Genomic DNA, 16,902 nt, shown 5'->3' with positions numbered 1-16,902 from the left:
AGGATAAACCCTATCGGATCAGACCTCAATTAATAACCTCAAAGGCCTCGTGTGGGGTGATGCAGGTGTGCTGAGGTTAGGGATTGCATTTGAATTTTTCACTGCTGAGTTTTAGGACACAGCCTGTTAGGGACTTAATCTCACGCTGAATTCCTTCCTGTCACGCTGACAGCTTCCAAAAATTCCCAGCCTTCGGTGGGATGTAAATGTTACGGGGTGAATATCGTGGCATTGGCATTAAGGTTTTCTGCCTTCTTTCCAGGTGTCTGCTAAGCCCTGCTGTACGTGCAGGACGGTACATGTGGAAATAGTAATTGCAACCCCATTATTATTATTATTATTATTGCCATAATTTATTATTAGTGTTTTTTTATTTTATGGGGCCCACGTGCGCGGGTAATTCACGGCGGAGCGCTTACGCCATCGGAAGGTGGGAAGGCTCAGGGAGCTGCAAGAGCCTTGGATCCGGCTTAATACCCATTTCCATCTTAAAGCTTCCTCCCTGGGCTTGAGGCAAAGGTATTTGGGGCAGCTTGAGGCAGCCCTGCTGTGCTGGAGAGCATTTTGGGGTGACTCAGAGTTGTGCCATTCCTTTTCAGTGAGGGCCAGGTGCTCCAGACCCTCTGTGTGCACCTGATCCTCCTCTTCCCTCTGCTCTGGAGGGCTGGGAGTGAGTCAAACTCTTAAACTCGGCTCTGACCGTGAGATAAGCCAGATGTGGAGGCAGATAAACGTGTTTCAGAGAGGTCACTGTCTAAAGAGGAGCTTCCCAACAAATAGGGCTGTCTTCCATCTCCCACTAACACGGTTCCTGCCTGATAACTGGTGCTGGAGAGGGCTGGCAGGGCTGCAAGGATTGGCAGGGCTTGGACAGGAGAGATCCAGACCTGGATTTGGGGAGAGGATTGGAGGCTCTGAATTGGTGGCTGAACGAGGAGGATGATGGAGCCCTGCGTGTGTCGCACCAGAAGCTCACGCCAAGGAGGATTTTGGGGCTGCTTTGGGGTCTGCTAGATGGGGAAAACATTGAGATTATCCCTAAACTGGGATGACCCACGGAGGGCTCCAGCCCAGCCAGTGGGATCCAACCATCAGTGCATGGAGCCTAACGCTGGTCCATCTGAAGGGAACAGCAGCAAGCAGAGCTGCTCAGGTGAACCTTCCCAGCTTCCCGCCTTTCCACGGCTCTGCAAGATGTCTGCAGGATGTTTTCACGAGCCGAGCGGCAATTAGGAACGCTCCAAATATAGCACCAGCTTTTTTTTTTTTTTTTTTTTTTTTTCCTCTCCCCTTCTTCCTACTGGTAAGGAAGAGTTTGTGCAGTAATTGCAGGCAGGTTGGGAGATGTTTTCTTCATAATTCTCCTTCTTATGAAATGTTTATGAAACACCTTCCACAAATCAGTTACGCAAGCAGGCTCCGGAGCTTTGATCATTTTCCATCACCCTCAGTGTGTTTCTTCGTTTGTTTTGCTTTTTGTTGTCGTGTTTAGGCCAGAGATAGGTAAGAACCCATCCATCCTTGCAGATGTTCAAGCCAACTGCGGAAGGGACTCTCTCTTTTCCACCCAGTCACCCCTTCCTGTGTTTTTCACTCGGCTTGCTCGGGGGATGACCCTGTTTCAAGGCTGTGAAAACATCCAAACATCCACTTGAGATTTGCAAGTGTGATTGCTGCCCTGGCCCAGAGGAGCTCCCGGGCCTCCAGCTGCCGTTACCTGCTCCCAGCCCTGCCCCGGGCCCCCCCTCGGGCCCCAGGGGAGGAAGGTGCTGGAGATTCACAGCCAAGAGCCCCCACACCTCACCTCAGCCGTGGGGATTTGCAGCTTCTGCTCTCTTCCCTGCTCGTTTTTCCGTGGAATGGTTTGGATTGGAAGGTTGCTGAAGGATCATCCCGTTCCAACCCCTTGCCATGGGCAATGAAGCTTCCACCAGACCAGGTTGCTTTCTTTAAATAATGCTATTTTTCCAAGCAAAATTCAATGGGGACAAAGTCTCTCCGTGACTTCTCGTTCCCTTTTCCCCATCCATGATGATCCTATCAAACCAAGATCCTGAGCAATCCCAGTGGGACCTGCTCCTGTAATTTTTACCCAAATCACTGTTGCTCACTTGCAATGTTTCAGCAGAGCTCCCATCAAATCCTCACATGAGCTGATTCTGTGAGGATTTCATCATTTCAATCTTTTTTTTTCTGGTTTGGTTCCTCAAGGAAAAGTCTTCCCATATTTGCAGGGATTTTCTGCAAATCTGAGGCAGATGCACTGGGAAAGGAGGAGGCAACTCCTCCCCTCGTTTTATTAATCCGAAATTTACATTATTTTAAGGGAGTCTCATGATATTGAGTGGCCTCGCCCACAATGTGTGTGGTTTTTTGGGGTTTTTCGGGTTTGGTTTTTTAATGTACACTTGGCAATATTGCCGGTTTAGCCAGGGAAAAAAAATGAAGGAGCAGGATTTGCATAAACCATCCCCAAAGTTTTGGATAGAGCCCGAACTCCTGCTAATGAACAATTAGCCAGCTGCAGGCCTGTCGGGGAGAGGAAGAGGAGGGCGAGGTAAATTTGAGCCTAAACCCAATGGAAATAGGTGTGGAGGGAGAAGGATTTGTCAAGAGCAACCCCAGGTTCCCGCCCACTGCGCAGGAGGGAGCCAGAGAATTCCAGGGCCGGGGGAAGGAGCAGTGGGAGATGTTGTTGTTTTTAAATCGGGAACCGGTCCTCTGCCAAACCCACCTCCCGTTCTCACATCGAGCCATGCCGGGATGCGGCTACACACCCCTTTCTCCCTGGAGCGCCGCCAGCTCGTCCCGCTTGGCAGCTGCAAAAATTGATTTCAGTTTGGAAATGGCTCGTGCCTCTTCAACACCCCACTCCCATCGGGATCACGGCTCAGGCAGCACCCAGAGCCCGGCTCTCTGAGACGTGGAAAACTCGATGTTTTTTGGGACTGCTCCGCCTTGGATGAAGCAGACAAACGTTCATTTCTTTTTTTTCTTTTCTTTTTTAATAATTGAGTCTTTTTCTTTTTTGGCGCCGACGGATTCTTTTTAATGCAAAGAACGTCCCTAAATCCACGTGCCTGCAAGGACTGGATGGCTCAGGGGTAACGGGGTGTCCTCCTGACCCTTTTTGCCTGGCATCTAGTGACTTATTGCTGTCGATAGCAATCAAGAAGATCTTTCCACCTGATTTTTTTTTTTTTTTTTTTGCCCTGCCGGGCTAAGAGGGATGATCATGCCAACCTGAAAGGTAGGAAAGAGCTGGAATTTATAGCATGTCTACCTCTTGTTGCAAGGAGCTGGGATTATTGCAAAACGAGTTTCGGCGGTGTCCAGAGCTCGAGCTGTAATGAGAGGGGGTGTTGTAATCACCTTCCCTCCGTGCAGCACCTTCCAAAATGCACAGGGGAATGTTGCAGCTCCCTGCTCTGGAGCTGTTGAGCCTCTTGTGATCCCATTTCCCCCTTTTCTCCTCTCGTGGAGATCCTTCAGAGCTCAGACTCGATGATTGTAGAGGTCTCTTCCAACTGGAATTGTTCCGCGTATTTCTTCGCGTTGCTCAAGTGGGCAGAAAAGCTCCTTCAGCCTCAAAATATCCACTTGAGATGTTGTTTTTAGAGCGGATTTCTTGTCCCCCTCTGCTGGCAGGAGGTTGCAGGACTCAAGGCCCCATCACTGGGACAAAGACCCTCCTCTTCTTTGGGGGATGTGGGGTTTGGAAGGGGGTGGGGGGTTTTGTGGGGTCTGATGGGACCTGGGGATGGTCAGTCCAGGAGTCAGGGTGAATCTTCAGGGGTTTCAAGCTCTGTCCTTTGTAAAGTCCTCCTGGTTTTTCCAGGTTTTGGGAATTAGAGGCTCTTCTTGCTGCAATGAGGAATAATCCTTGTTCAGGGTGTTCTCATGCTGAGGAAATATTTGGTTCAGTCTTTTCTTGGAGGAGAGGTCTGTATGATTTACCTGTCCCCGTGCATGGGCACTCCTCACCCAGCTTTCAGGAATTAACCTAAAAACTTCCAAAATCCTCCCCTTCCTCCTGTCCTAGTCAGCACTACCAAAAGATTTCAGCTACCACAATAATTGGAACAGATTATTATTCATTTTTTTAAAATAAATTAATTTTTAACAATGTAGCAGCAGTGTTAGAAATGGACATGGAGACTGTGGAATAAACCAGAAACAAGGATTTGGTTCTGCTCCCGGGGTGTGTTTTTCTCTACGAATGTGGATTTAAAAATCATTATTTTCTGGTGGACAAGAACTTTGCTTGAACATTAAAGTAGCTCCAAAAGACCACTGGACACCTGGGAAGTTTTCCAGTTCTTTTTCCACAGCTTGTAACTGAGGAGGGAGATTTTGCTCACAATTTCTTGTTGCTTTTTGGTAGTAATGGCACAAAAGCATTTGGTGCCTGGAGTGCTGCATTTTCAAGTCTGGGAGATTGCTCTGCCTTTTTGAGGTCTTTTACTCCAGGACCTTTCCTTTCCCATCCCCTTGGACCATTCTCTCTTTCCTGCAGGGAAAAATGAGAGGTTTTCCATGGCCAGCCCTGCCATCGGGGCCTGAGTGGTGATCTGGAAAGGGGAACTGCTCTGTGTCTTCATTAAAACTCCACAAAAGGCTTTAAACCTTGAAAAGCTGCTTGCAATTGGTTTTTTCCTGAAGTGTTTCAATTGAGCAAAGTGCCAGCCTGCCCTGGGCTTGGCAGAGCAGGAGAGCTGTCCCTGGGATCCAGTGGAGAGCAGGAGTGTGGATGACCATGATTTTCAGCGATGGAAACCGTGAAAATTCCCTGAGAGGAGCATCTTGCAGCCCCTTGGATCCCAGCTCCACTCCTCCTGCTCATCCCTCCTCTCTGCTCTCTAATCCTACAATTCCTTTGCTCTTTTGCAGATTAAAACCGAGGACCTCAGCGACTCCCTGCAATCTGCCATCCCCCCTCGGTCGGGTCACCTCGTGCAGGGATCATCCATGATGCCAGGGAGCCAAATCGCAGGGGTGAGTGACCTGGCTGCCCAGGGAGCCGGGATCTGCTCATCAGGAAAAGAGGCTGCTCCTCACCCCCTCCCCGAATTCCTTTGGCCAGGGGCAAAAGGAGCCTGAGGGGGTGAGGAACACTGGATTGGAAAAGTGAATCCTCATCTTCCTCCTCGGCTTTTCCTCGTGGATTCAGGGGTAGACTGGACACGTGCTGGATTTCCTCTGAGGGTTTGCTAAGCAGGGAAACCACTCCTGGTCAGGAAATCCCTCGGACTGGAAGTAACTGGAGGCTGAGACAACACCGTGGGGAAGTGTTTGAGAATGTTTGCCCTGCTTTTCCTCCTTCAGGAATGTGTGGTTAATGCCATTGTTGGAGATAGGATTCTAGACCAGATTAACTCCTAATCTGAGCCTGTTGTTGCCTCAAATTGATTTACACCAGGGAAGAAATTCATTCCTTGAGGGAATTGGTTTTTCCCTAAGGTAAAAAAAATGGAGTTTAGCACTTAACTCTTGTTAAATTCTAGTGGGAGTTGGATGCCAGGGGGTCACACAGATGCTCAGTAAGCCCTTCCCTCGTTTTTTCCTGGGGTATTCAGATCCACTATACAATTTAGGGATTCTTCAATTTCCCCCAGTCTTCAGAACAGTCCTGTGGGAAGCAGCAGTGGTGAGCTGGGAGAGCCTGCTGCAATTTGCTGGGTGATTTTAGGCAGTTCACTCTGGAAATACTTTGTCTGGAAGAAATTGAAATGCAAGACGTTTCACTGTTCCAACAACCAGAGTTTGATTGCCTCAAAAATGTCTTCATCAAGAGTTACCTTTTCCAGGGCAAAGCAGACAGTTCTCCACGGGGATGTCTCTGTATGCACAGAATTCTTCTCCTACCCCTGAAACTTTTGGACCTGCAGCTCTCCAGCCCCCCAGACTACCCACATGCAGCGTGGATTTGTGAGGAGCAGAAATCCTTGAGTTTTATTGTTCCCTTTGCTGTTTTCTGTAGGACATGAGCTCCCTCCACACCCTGCAGCAGCTGGTGTTGCTCCCTGGGCACATGCAGTCAGTCCCCCAGTTCCTTCTGTCCCAGTCTCAGGCAGGACAACAAGGTAAGAAATGGATAAATATTCAGGGAAAACCTCATTTCTCGTGGATGTCAGGTTTTCCTAGCGTGATGCTGCCTGTTCCCACACCGGGGATGATCCCAGAAGCATCCCGGGCTGGAGATGCTGCTGGCACCTGCGCCTTGTGCGCTCCACGAGTGCCACCTTGGGGCCAGCCCGGGCAGCCAGGCACGGATCCCAGCCTGGAATTCGGGACAGCGCCCGGTTTTCCAGCAAAACAGTGAAGGAGCTGCTCCTTGGGGAGCAGGGCCAGCCCGCCCGGGCTCCCTCCCACTCCTCATTAATTCCAGAAAGCTGATCAGAGGCCGGGCTGCTCGCTTGGAGGGAGGGTAAATCCAGGCAAGGAGCTGGGGGACAGCGCTGGCAGCAGAACAGGTCCAACTTAGCCAGGAGCAGCTGTGGGAGGAGAGCGAGAGGTTTGGATGTTCCATAGGGCAGGAAAGGTCTCACTGCTCCTGAAACACGGAGAAATCAGCTCCAGGAAAGCACTGAGGGCTCGCTCAGTGCCTGAGAAAGTCCCTGTATTTCTGGTTTTACCTCCAGTATTTTTACAGCATTTCTCCCGCCCCAGGGGTGAGGATGGAGGTTTTCTGCTGCTTTAATCCATAGCCTGGCAGATCCAAGGGGACTTGCATGCTTTGCTTGTGTTCTGGATTTATCCCAGCACAGAGCTGCCTCCACATGAACTGGAATTCAGGATTATAACCTTAAATCTCTGCAGCTTGAACCCACTGGTTCGCACACTCCAAAAGCAAGTGGGGACTTTATTTCTTCCTGACAATATATAAATTCTGCTCTCTGCCAGATGCTGCTGAGTGATGGATAAAGGTACTTGATGTATATTTACAAATAATTTTGAATTAGTTTGTTTGAAATACGGTCAGGACAATCTATTCCTCACTGCCTGCTTTTATTCATGAATAATAAGCATCTTTTACTGCAAAGCAGAACTCGCTGCCTTTTATAGATGAGAATTTCTCTGTTCACTGACTTTTTTTGGCAGCTATCTTTGGTTGTCACCCCTTCCAGTTCCAGGCTTGACCAGGACTGGATATTCTGGCCAGGAGTTGGATTTTTGTGCAGGAACAGTTCCATTTGCATGGGTGATTGCCGGGTTTTAGTGATCCTTTGCCACGTGCACACAGAGCCAGTGGGGAGTGAAAGGGAAGGCTCAGGTTGGCTCTGTGGAATTTGTTGTTTTGTACAAGTGGAGTTTTCTTCCTCCTGCAGAAAGGCAGAAAATATTCCAGAATTGCCCCTGGGGCCATCAGGGAATGCCCTGGGTGTCTCCTGATTTCAGACCGTGGCTCCATAAATGGATTTTGTGGCCAAAGGGGCTTGGCTGGGGGCTGCCCCTTTCCAGGAGGGATGTGAATTTTAGTTGGGGTTGTGTTTTGAAGCTCTCAGATAAATTCCCAGCTCTGATTCCCTCGTTCCCTGCGCAGCCCTAATCCTGGCACACCTGAGTCGGGGTGGGAGAGCTCTGTAAAGGTGGCAATGAGCAGCCACAGAGATTTTGGGAATCCTGTCAGTCGAAATATCGCTGCTGAAATCTTCATCTCAGCTGCCAGACCGGTGATTCCTGAATGCAGCCCTTCATTTCCCTCAGAGCCAGAGCTGAGCTCTCACAAAGGTGTTCAATCATGATTTTAAAGACTCCAAATGACAGAGCATCTGCCATGTCCCAAGGCAAAGCCACGGCAGTGATTAATTACCTGCACTGGTAAAAATGTGCACCTCATTACCAGCCTGGATTTGAAATTCTGAGTTGTTCCAGCGTTAGGGAAGGCTTATTCCAACCCCAGCCTAAGTAAATAAATGGGATAGTGCACATCAGATCTAAATTAAATAAGAAAAGGCAGAAAGAGTGAGAGAGTGAGTGATTGGTTCTGGAGATTATCTGTTTTCCCTTTTATTAGCAGAAGTCCATAAATTTCTATGGACTTCCCTGTAATTGGCAGTTATAATCAATTAAATATATTGACTGCTCTGGGCAAGGTTATAAATCCTCACTAAATTCTTTAGGTTTCACTCACAATGGACTTGATACCAACTAAATTTCTAGGGAACTACACAACCTGATCCTGTAGGACATTCCCTCTAAGAGATATAGGCTTGCACTTGGCAGTTTGTCAACTAAACAATTACACAGTCTCCATAAATCCCAGTTTTTGTTGGGTTTATGGATTTCCCTTCTTTTTCCCTTTCATCATTTCGTGTCAGCTCCTACGTTCTGAAAGAAATTCAATTTGTTTGAAATACAGTAGGGTAGGAAGGGAAGGGTCAGATGGCTTCCAAATGACACTTGAAAATGAAATGTAGAACAGAGAGCAGAGTGGGAGGGCTCACGAGATTAACTGGAGGATCAGGAGTTTTTTAACAAGATCAAGTGGCTGAAAGTCGGAGTCAGAAGAGCTTATATTGGAAATAAGATGTCCATTTTTCTAAGAGCTACAATGATTAAGCACTGGGAGGGATCCCCATGGAGGATGTAGGAAATTCTCTGCTGCTTGGCACCTAAAATCAAGGTTAGAGGTCTCTAAAATGCCTGAGCACGATGAGTGACACTCAGGGATCAGCAAATGAGATATTTCACTTCTATCATTACTGTAATAATCCCTTGCAGGCTAAAAAGCCACGGGAAGAACCTTTTCTTCCTCATAATCCAGCTCAGAGCCCGACACTTCCCTAATGGCTGAAATTCTTGTATTTTGGGCAAGAAATAACTTAGGGAGCTTCCCACTCCGAGCTTTCCTGGGGATGTTCACTGAGCAGCCGTGTCTCTCTTTTTTCTCCTCAGCTTTGCAGCCAAACCTCCTCTCGTTCCCTCAGCAGCAGGGCAGCCTCCTCCTCTCCCAGCCCGGACCCAGCCTGGCCTCCCAGGTAACAACACACCTGAGAGCGTGGTGAACTCCCCGCTGCTGCTTTAGGGAGGGCAAGTGGCACAGAAAACGGGGTGGTTTTCTATTTTCGTGACTCTGAGCATCTCTTTTGGGGTGTCTGGGCAGGCTGTGGGGCGCTCTGGCCTCCCCGGCTCCTCGGTCGAACCCCACCTGGACGTCCCCCAGCACTTGCAAGTGGCAAAGCACCTGACCCCAGCAGGGGCTTCTGAGGAGCCCAGCGACCTGGAGGAGCTGGAGAAGTTCGCCAAGACTTTCAAACAAAGGAGGATCAAGCTGGGGTTCACACAGGTGAGAGGGAGGGGATGGGAGGAGTTTGGGGCAGAGCCTTTCCTCCAGAAAGGCTGGATTAGGTAAATTTGGGTTATTTTGCGGCATCCCTTTCCAAATACACAAAGAGAAAAACCATTCCTAACACCTCATCACCTCAATACCTGCACCTTCTCCAATATTAAGGGGTGTGGGGCAGATTGCTGTGGGGAAAAAATCCCCTCTCCCTGGCAGGCAGGTCATGGGAACAAGGCTGAAGCTATCCTGGAAGCAGCCTGGGGGGAAGTTGAGGCTGGACATCAGGAAAAAATTCTTCACTGGAAGAGTGACTAGGGCAGGAATGACCTGCCCAGGGAGGTGGTGGAGTCCCCGTGCCCTATATGTGTTTAAAAAAAGCCTGGACGTGGCACTCGGTGCCATGGTTTAGTTGATGAGGGGGTGTTAGGTCGCAGGTTGGACTCGATGACCTCAAAGGCTTGCCCAGCCCAGTTCATTCAGTGCTTGTGGGCGGGGCTGTGGCAGCTGTGAGGGCTTTCCCTGTGCTCACGCTGGGATTTGGGTGTCCCCTGGCAGGGTGACGTTGGCCTGGCCATGGGGAAGCTCTACGGCAACGACTTCAGCCAGACCACGATCTCCCGCTTCGAGGCTCTCAACCTGAGCTTCAAGAACATGTGCAAGCTCAAGCCACTGCTGGAGAAGTGGCTCAGTGACGCAGGTAGGTGACATCAAGGCAGAAGTGCCACCACCAGCAGGAGAGGATCCATCCAGGAGCCTCAAATCCATTCAGCCCCTCCCTGTGTGAGCTGCAAAAGGAGGGAAGGAGCTGCTGAGGTGCTCAGGTATTACCACAGGCCTGGGCCCTAGGGTACATCACCGTGTCCCACAGCCGTAGGGAGGAGGAGGAGAGAAGATCCAGCAGGCAGGAACTGTGCAGCAAGATTGATTTATTTAATTATTTTACAAACTCTTTTGTAGACTTTTTTCTTCGTAGTCTGATTGGACAAAGGACCAGCCACCCCTTGGGGTGATTGGCTAAAATCCTAAAACATCCATTGTCAAAATATTTTTCTACTGTACCATAAACAAGACTTTTCAAGGTTGCAGGTGGCTTGGTTGTTTACAGAACTCTGCTGCCTCTTCTGTGAGAGAGAAAAGTCTCTCATGCACTTAGAAAATAGCAAGAAAATCCTTGCTAGCAGCATTTTTGTATCTACACTCAGGCATCAGCCCAGGAGGGGTAACTGGAAAAGGAAGATATCACTGAGAGGGGAATTCCCAGGGGCAGCAGGATTTGGGGTGGTGTCCTGTGCTGACCTCACACCAGCCTCGTGCTTCGCCCAGCCCTTCAGGATGTCTGAGCCATTTATCACATCTTGGCCACCCCGAGCCAAAGGGTTTGGTCAACATCTTCATCTGGGTGCAATGAACTCCTTGGAACACCCCTGGGCCCTACCAGAGCAGGCTGGACATCAGGCTCACAAAGGAAAGATGGTGTGTGGGTTAAAGTATCAGCACTCCTATTCCTTCCCTGATTTGGACAAGCTCGTCGATGGATTTGGAGCAATTTTAATCATCATCAGAGGGAGGAGCCACAATGTGGGAACAATTTATCTATTTTAGGAGGTGCCTTTGTTTCACAAAAAGTAACTGGGAATGAAAATAACTCATTATCTTCTTGCAAATCTCTTTTTCCCTCCCTCTTCCCCCAGAATCTGCTCCTTTGGATTCTTCCATGAGCACCCCCAATTCCTACCCCTCCGTGAACGAGATGTTTGGACGGAAAAGGAAGAAGAGGACCAGCATCGAGACCAACATCCGCTCCACGCTGGAGAAGAGATTTCAAGATGTGAGGGGGAAAATCTTTCCATCTGTTGGGAACTCTCCCTGAGCTTGGCATTTGCAAGGCTGGAGCACTGAATCCCCTCCAGAAAAGAGGTTGTTTTGGGGTTTTAATTTGATAGCAGGTTAGAAAATGCTTGAAGGGGCAACAGGTAAAGAGTTAAACCCAATGAGATTCCCAGTTATTTCCTTGTTGAATGTTGTTTTAAGGGAATTACAATTTTAGCACCACATTTGGGCCAAAGCTGATCTCTGCACCCAGCTCTTTTTGAGTTGCAGATGTGTCACAGGAGCTCTGATGACCCATTAAGCAGCTCTTGTGAGACCCCAGAACTTGTTGCTCCAAGTATTTTTGCTGAGCCCATTCAGAAGTGGAGCCCTTCTACTTTTTAAGCTCCAAGAATTTCAAGAAAATTCACTACAGAACCCAAGCAGAGCTTTAATCAGCAGGGCTAAACTGAGCTTTGGAAATTTCTCAAATCAAAGCTGTTTCTGAGCTTGTTTTCTCTTGGTTTCTCCCTCCTATCAAAACTTGCCCAGCCATCATCAGCTCATTTTGGCAGCTCCTTTTTAGCTGGTAGAAGCCATTCTCTGTAATGGGAACATTATCTTGGCACCTCTGTGCCAGATATCTTTGATATTTTTGAGCTTCAGCTCCGAGCAAACCCCACAGAGCTAAAAGGAATGAAAATAAAAGACTCGGGAGGCGGGGTGGGTTCTGTTATTTCCCTTTCTAAATGAGGGCTGGGGGCAGAGAGAGGCAGTGGCTTGGACAGTGCCAAGGCCACCAGGTTTGGGTGACCCCAGCACTGATTTTGGGGCTGTTCAGCTCAAAGAGGACGGTGATTTGTGCAATGACAGGGTCAGAAGCTGTGACTCAGCCCCGCCCCGACTCCGGGAGAGCTGATGTGGAACCAGAGGCACTTTCTGGTTCACAGAACATAATCTCTCACCCAAATATTTACCCTCGGCCTCAGATGGAGCTTTTGTCCCCTCCCCAGCTCGCAGCCAACCCCACCCTTGTCCTCCCAGCAGCCACTGAAGCTCTTTGGGGCTTTTTTAACCTCCTGCCTCTCTCAGCAGAACCCCACGCCCAGCTCAGAGATCTCCTTGTGCTCTTTGGGGCTTTTTTAACCTCCTGCCTCTCTCAGCAGAACCCCAAGCCCAGCTCAGAGGAGATCTCCTTGATAGCAGAGCAGCTCTCCATGGAAAAGGAGGTGGTTCGGGTCTGGTTCTGCAACCGGCGCCAGAAGGAAAAGCGGATCAGCTGCCCGATGCCATCCCCCATCAAATCACCCATCTACAACTCCAGACTGGTGAGGCACTTGGGATTCAGCCACCTGAATGGAATCTCATCCAGAACATTCATTATTATTCTATCGATTGAAAACAATCAACTCAATTATAACAGTTAATTAAGTGATAATTCTAGCTATTGAACACAGTAGAAAGAAAATACAAATTTCCTAGGAGGAATTGATTAGCTTAATTGTAGGATAATTTATTCAAATCAGGATGCTATCCCAAAGCTTTTCCCCCAGAGATTGATAAAGAAAATCTCTCCAAAGTTAATGGAGGATGAGGATTACACACACTCTTATCAATTTAGCTGCATTTCTGCTGGTTCATTTACGAGTTGCCCGGTGCCTTTGCCATTTAAAAGTGGCAGGAACCTCCTCAGTGCTGCAGCACAGGAGTGGGAGGCAGGGTCTGTGTTCGCCAGCAGGATTTTATCTTGAAATCTCCTGGCTTTTGGAATTACCCATCAGAAGGCAGCAAAACATCACGGGAAGTTTGGTTGCTGGTTGCCCAACCTGTTTGGGCACCAAAACAAACGCTTGGGTTGCCACAGCAAGAGACTGGGTGAGGAATCCCCCTGTGACTGCTGTGCCCTCACTCATCAGCCTCCCTGAACAAAGCACTCCCTTCAGGAATCAATGCCCCAGGCTAATTTGGATTGCAGCTCCCAAACTGCCAATTGTCACCTGAGAATTAAACTGCCCTAAAGGAGATTGGGATTGTTTGTGCCCTAAACCAGAGGCAGCTGGGAAATTCCAGGCTGAGAACACCCGCTCTGAGATGTCCGAGTGGATCTTGGGGCTTCCAGAAAATTTGATCATTTCAGGCTTTTCCATTGCTGATCCATAAGTTTAGATGGATGTGGAGAGTGTCAGGCACGTGCAATACAAATTCTGATTTCTTCCCATGGCCCTGGATATGGGAATGGCGCTTCTACACTGGAACATGAATGGAAATATCCATGAGAGGCCCAGATGTGGGTGATCAGTGTCCCTGGGAGCCAGCACACTGCACAGGGGCTGTGAAAGGAGCAGAAGGATGTGATTTATCTGCTCACAGTGCCCAGTGCTCACTGCCTGCCTCTGTTCCTGCCTAGGTCTCTACCTCAGGGTCCTTGGGGCCCCTCTCCGTCAATCCAGTGCACAGCACCATGCCTGGGACTGGTGAGCCTTGGGAAACCTCCCTTCCCTCCTTCCTCTGCCTGGTTATCCCTGACTCCTCCATTTCTGGGTCAGGATAATCTTCATCAGACCCCTGGCTTTGGCCCGGGAAAGAGCCCCCACACAGCTGGGATAAGAACAGCCGAGTCTTTCTGTTGGGTGGCATAAAAACATGGAAAACACTGGGCAAAAGAGCATTTCCAGGATAACCCTGGGCTGGGGTGTTTAGGTTTGGGAGCCAGGCATAACTGGGAGCCAAACAAAGGGTGGGTCAGTGTCGGATCTCTGTGGAGACGTGAGATTCCCAGATATAGGAACAGGGAACATTCCTGGGGTCCCCCACCTTCCCCACGGCAGGGGCAGTGAATCAGAGGAGCCACGGGATGGGCACAGGGATGGGGTGGGAATGTTTGGGCAGGAAGAGGAGACCCCAGGCTCACTCTGCTCTCTGCCACGCAGTGACATCCTCGTGCTCCCCAGGGAACTCCAGCAGGCCCTCGTCCCCTGGCAGTGCCCTCCATGCCAGCAGCCCCGGCACAGCCCAGAGCAACTCCAAAGCTGCCATGAACTCCTCTGGCTTCAACTCTTCAGGGTAAGGCAGGGGGGCCCCACAGCTCACAAAACCAACCCAGGGCATCGGGGGGTTGTGGGGAAAGCAGTGGGATCTTCAGGAAGAACAGGAAAGCTTTTAGAGATCCCAGCAATGTGGGATGTTCTTGTGTGAAGCTTCAAGTGTAACGTCTCAGGGACAGGGTGGGATTGCTGGGGTGTCCTGTGCAGGGACAGCAGTTGGATTTGATGATCCTGGTGGCTCCCTTCCAGCTCAGGATATTCCATGATTCTTGAGATGTGGCTGTTTTTCTGCTTGAAAATGAATAGTCAATCAAGTTTTGCCTGAAAAACTGTGCTGGGTTAAAAAAAAAAATTGAAAAAACCAACCCCAAAGTGATTAGAAACACTGTCCTCACCGGACTCCTGTGTGAAGGAAGCAGAGGCAGGTTTATTCTGCTGTTCCTGCTTGGATAACCCACCCACAGCCAGTTTTCTCTCCTGCAGTGCCACCCAGAGAGCTCTGCTGTGAGCAACTCTTCCACAGTGGCACAACAAGGATTACTTTTTCCCCTCCACCCTGCCTTTAGAGGCTGCAAAAGCATTAAACCAGACACGAGGGCTCAGAGCCCTGCTGGCTGTTTCCCTGGGGGCTCTCTGCACTTGTGATTTCTGCTGCATCACCTCGAGGATGCTGAGTTAGGGAGGCACCAGAGCAGAGGGGTTTACCCACAGCTCTTGGGTCACCCTGTGCCATGAATCCCCCTCCCTCTATGCTGTCCCTGCAACACAGAATTTGTTGCTTGGAGTGAGGTTTTGTTATAGAAGCAGGGAGTGGAAAAGATCATTTCTTGAAAAATATTTCTTTTTTTGTTTTAATACTAAAATAAGGTTTTTTTCAAAACGTTCTGACACAAAAAAAAGAGAGAAACTATTTCTGCTTTCTGGCTTCCCCCACTCCTCATTTACCTCGAACTGAAACACTTTTATCGTCTCTGGTTTTAGTGGAAACATTAAATGAAACAGAACTTTTTTTCTAACAAAATCTCCTGTGATTTAAAAAGAAAAAGGCCAGGTAGCAGCTGAAATGAGGAAGATCTTGTTTAGAAACAAGGGGGGGTTGCTATGATGCAATACAAATTCTGATTTCTTCCCATGCCCTGGATATGGGAATGGTGCTTCTACGCTGGAACATGAATGGGAATATCCATGAGAGGCCCAGATGTGGGTGATCAGTGTCCCTGGGAGCCAGCACACTGCACAGGGGCTGTGAAAGGAGCAGAAGGATGTGATTTATCCACTCACAGTGCCCAGCGCTCACTGCCTGCGATCAACCTGCAGCATGGGCTGAGCCCCAGTAGGGCTGCGAAGGAATTGGGGCTGACTTTTCCTCCGAGGTGAAACCGCTGTTTTTCCGTGTTGCAAACAGATCCTGGTACCGATGGAACCAACCCACCTACCTCCACTGAGACGCCTCCTCCGCCAGGGCGAGAGCAGCTCTGCCACCGGGCCGTGGACCAACGATGCTCGGGGCCTTCCAGTGCCTTCCACCGCTGCCAGCGCAGCCTCGCGCCAGGGCCCCCCAGCAGCGGGGCTGTGCAGGGACTCAAACTGCAGCCCAGCCCTTCCCCGAGGCCCCCCCAGCCCCACAGTGACATTGTCCCCCTTCCCCTCAGCCCCCACAGTGCCACTGTCCCCCTGTGCCCGGCTCCAGGGCGAGCCCCTGCTTTGCTGTCCTCGCATGGCTCCTCTGCTTGCAGCTCCGCATCCTCCCGGGCGGGATTCCCGTGTCAGGACTCTCCTCTCTCTCTGTCCCCGTCCCGTTCCAGAGCTTCCCAAAAGGAAGCAGGGTCCCTCCTGCTCTTCCTGTCACGCACAGCCCCCAAACTGAGCCGAGGTTTGAGTTCATTTCACCGCAGCCCCGTGGCTGGGTGGGAGCCTTGGTTTTCCCCAGGCTCCCGATCCACTTGCTTTGCGCCTCCTGCTCCCTTTCTAAAGGTGCTTTTTGTTTTTTTTCCCCTTCCTTTTTTTTTTTTTAATTAAGTATTTTAGAGCCTTCTTATTTTTTCCTTTAAAAAAATACCAACCAACCAACCAAAAAAACCTGTCTTTTGCAAAACTTGTGTCAAGGTCTTGTTATTGCTCTAAACCTTGGGGGAAATTCTGATTCCATGAGCACAAATGAGATTTGTGCTGATTTGGTGGGATGAGGATGAGTGAGCACTGATTGTCTTCATAACCTTTGCCTGCACATTTTACCCAGTAATTCTTGCTCTTGGGAGCTGAGCAGTAATTTGGATTTTTCATTCAGAGTCAGGTGACTTGGTCCAGACTTGCAGAGGTTTGTGAGCCTCTTGCTCAAAAGACACCACAAACAACATTAAATCAGTTATTTCCAATAATCCATTTACAATTTACTGTACCTCCATATACTCTTAGAGCCTTGAGAAAATACATTAAATCCAAATCTGGCTGTTAACTGACAAGAACTTCTGGGGTCTCAGGAATTCCTCCAAGTAATTTGCTCCCACCTGCAGGAACTTTGGAATAGTGTTTCTGAAAGCTGGGAGGGAAATCACCAATGTCTTAAAAGCTGAATAACGGCACCTGCACGTTGATATTTCTGCTGAGATCATGTGCCAGGTGTTGTGCAAACATGTCCTGAGGGTTCATCTCCTCCACAAAGTTTATAAGCACAACAACAAATCCCTGGGATTTATTGATAAACCGGCCCTGAGTGGGAAAACAAACACCAGCAGTTTGTTTGCTCCACAAAAATCTCCAGTT

General features: G+C 49.3%; 1 protein-coding gene across 2 annotated transcripts in view; it reads left to right on the top strand.

Annotated features, from left to right (window-relative positions):
• POU2F3 (POU class 2 homeobox 3) overlaps window positions 1-15,872 on the top strand; it is a 39,290-nt gene extending 23,418 nt beyond the window's left edge. For both annotated transcript variants that reach the window (XM_008636913.2, XM_017738560.1), the window contains 10 exons: window positions 4,891-4,995; window positions 5,981-6,083; window positions 8,899-8,981; window positions 9,107-9,289; window positions 9,842-9,983; window positions 10,978-11,114; window positions 12,262-12,423; window positions 13,503-13,569; window positions 14,026-14,158; window positions 15,545-15,872. In XM_008636913.2, coding sequence (XP_008635135.2) covers window positions 4,891-4,995; window positions 5,981-6,083; window positions 8,899-8,981; window positions 9,107-9,289; window positions 9,842-9,983; window positions 10,978-11,114; window positions 12,262-12,423; window positions 13,503-13,569; window positions 14,026-14,158; window positions 15,545-15,584 — 1,155 coding nt within the window. In that variant the 3' untranslated portion in view covers window positions 15,585-15,872. The remainder of the gene's footprint in view (window positions 1-4,890; window positions 4,996-5,980; window positions 6,084-8,898; window positions 8,982-9,106; window positions 9,290-9,841; window positions 9,984-10,977; window positions 11,115-12,261; window positions 12,424-13,502; window positions 13,570-14,025; window positions 14,159-15,544) is intronic.
• The last annotated feature ends 1,030 nt before the right edge of the window (window positions 15,873-16,902 follow it).

The sequence above is a fragment of the Corvus brachyrhynchos genome, unplaced genomic scaffold (genome assembly GCF_000691975.1).
Source record: "Corvus brachyrhynchos isolate BGI_N302 unplaced genomic scaffold, ASM69197v1 scaffold46, whole genome shotgun sequence".
Classification (NCBI taxonomy): Eukaryota; Metazoa; Chordata; class Aves; order Passeriformes; family Corvidae; genus Corvus; species Corvus brachyrhynchos.
Note: the sequence above shows the minus strand (reverse complement) of the source record. Positions and strands in the feature narration are given on the sequence as shown.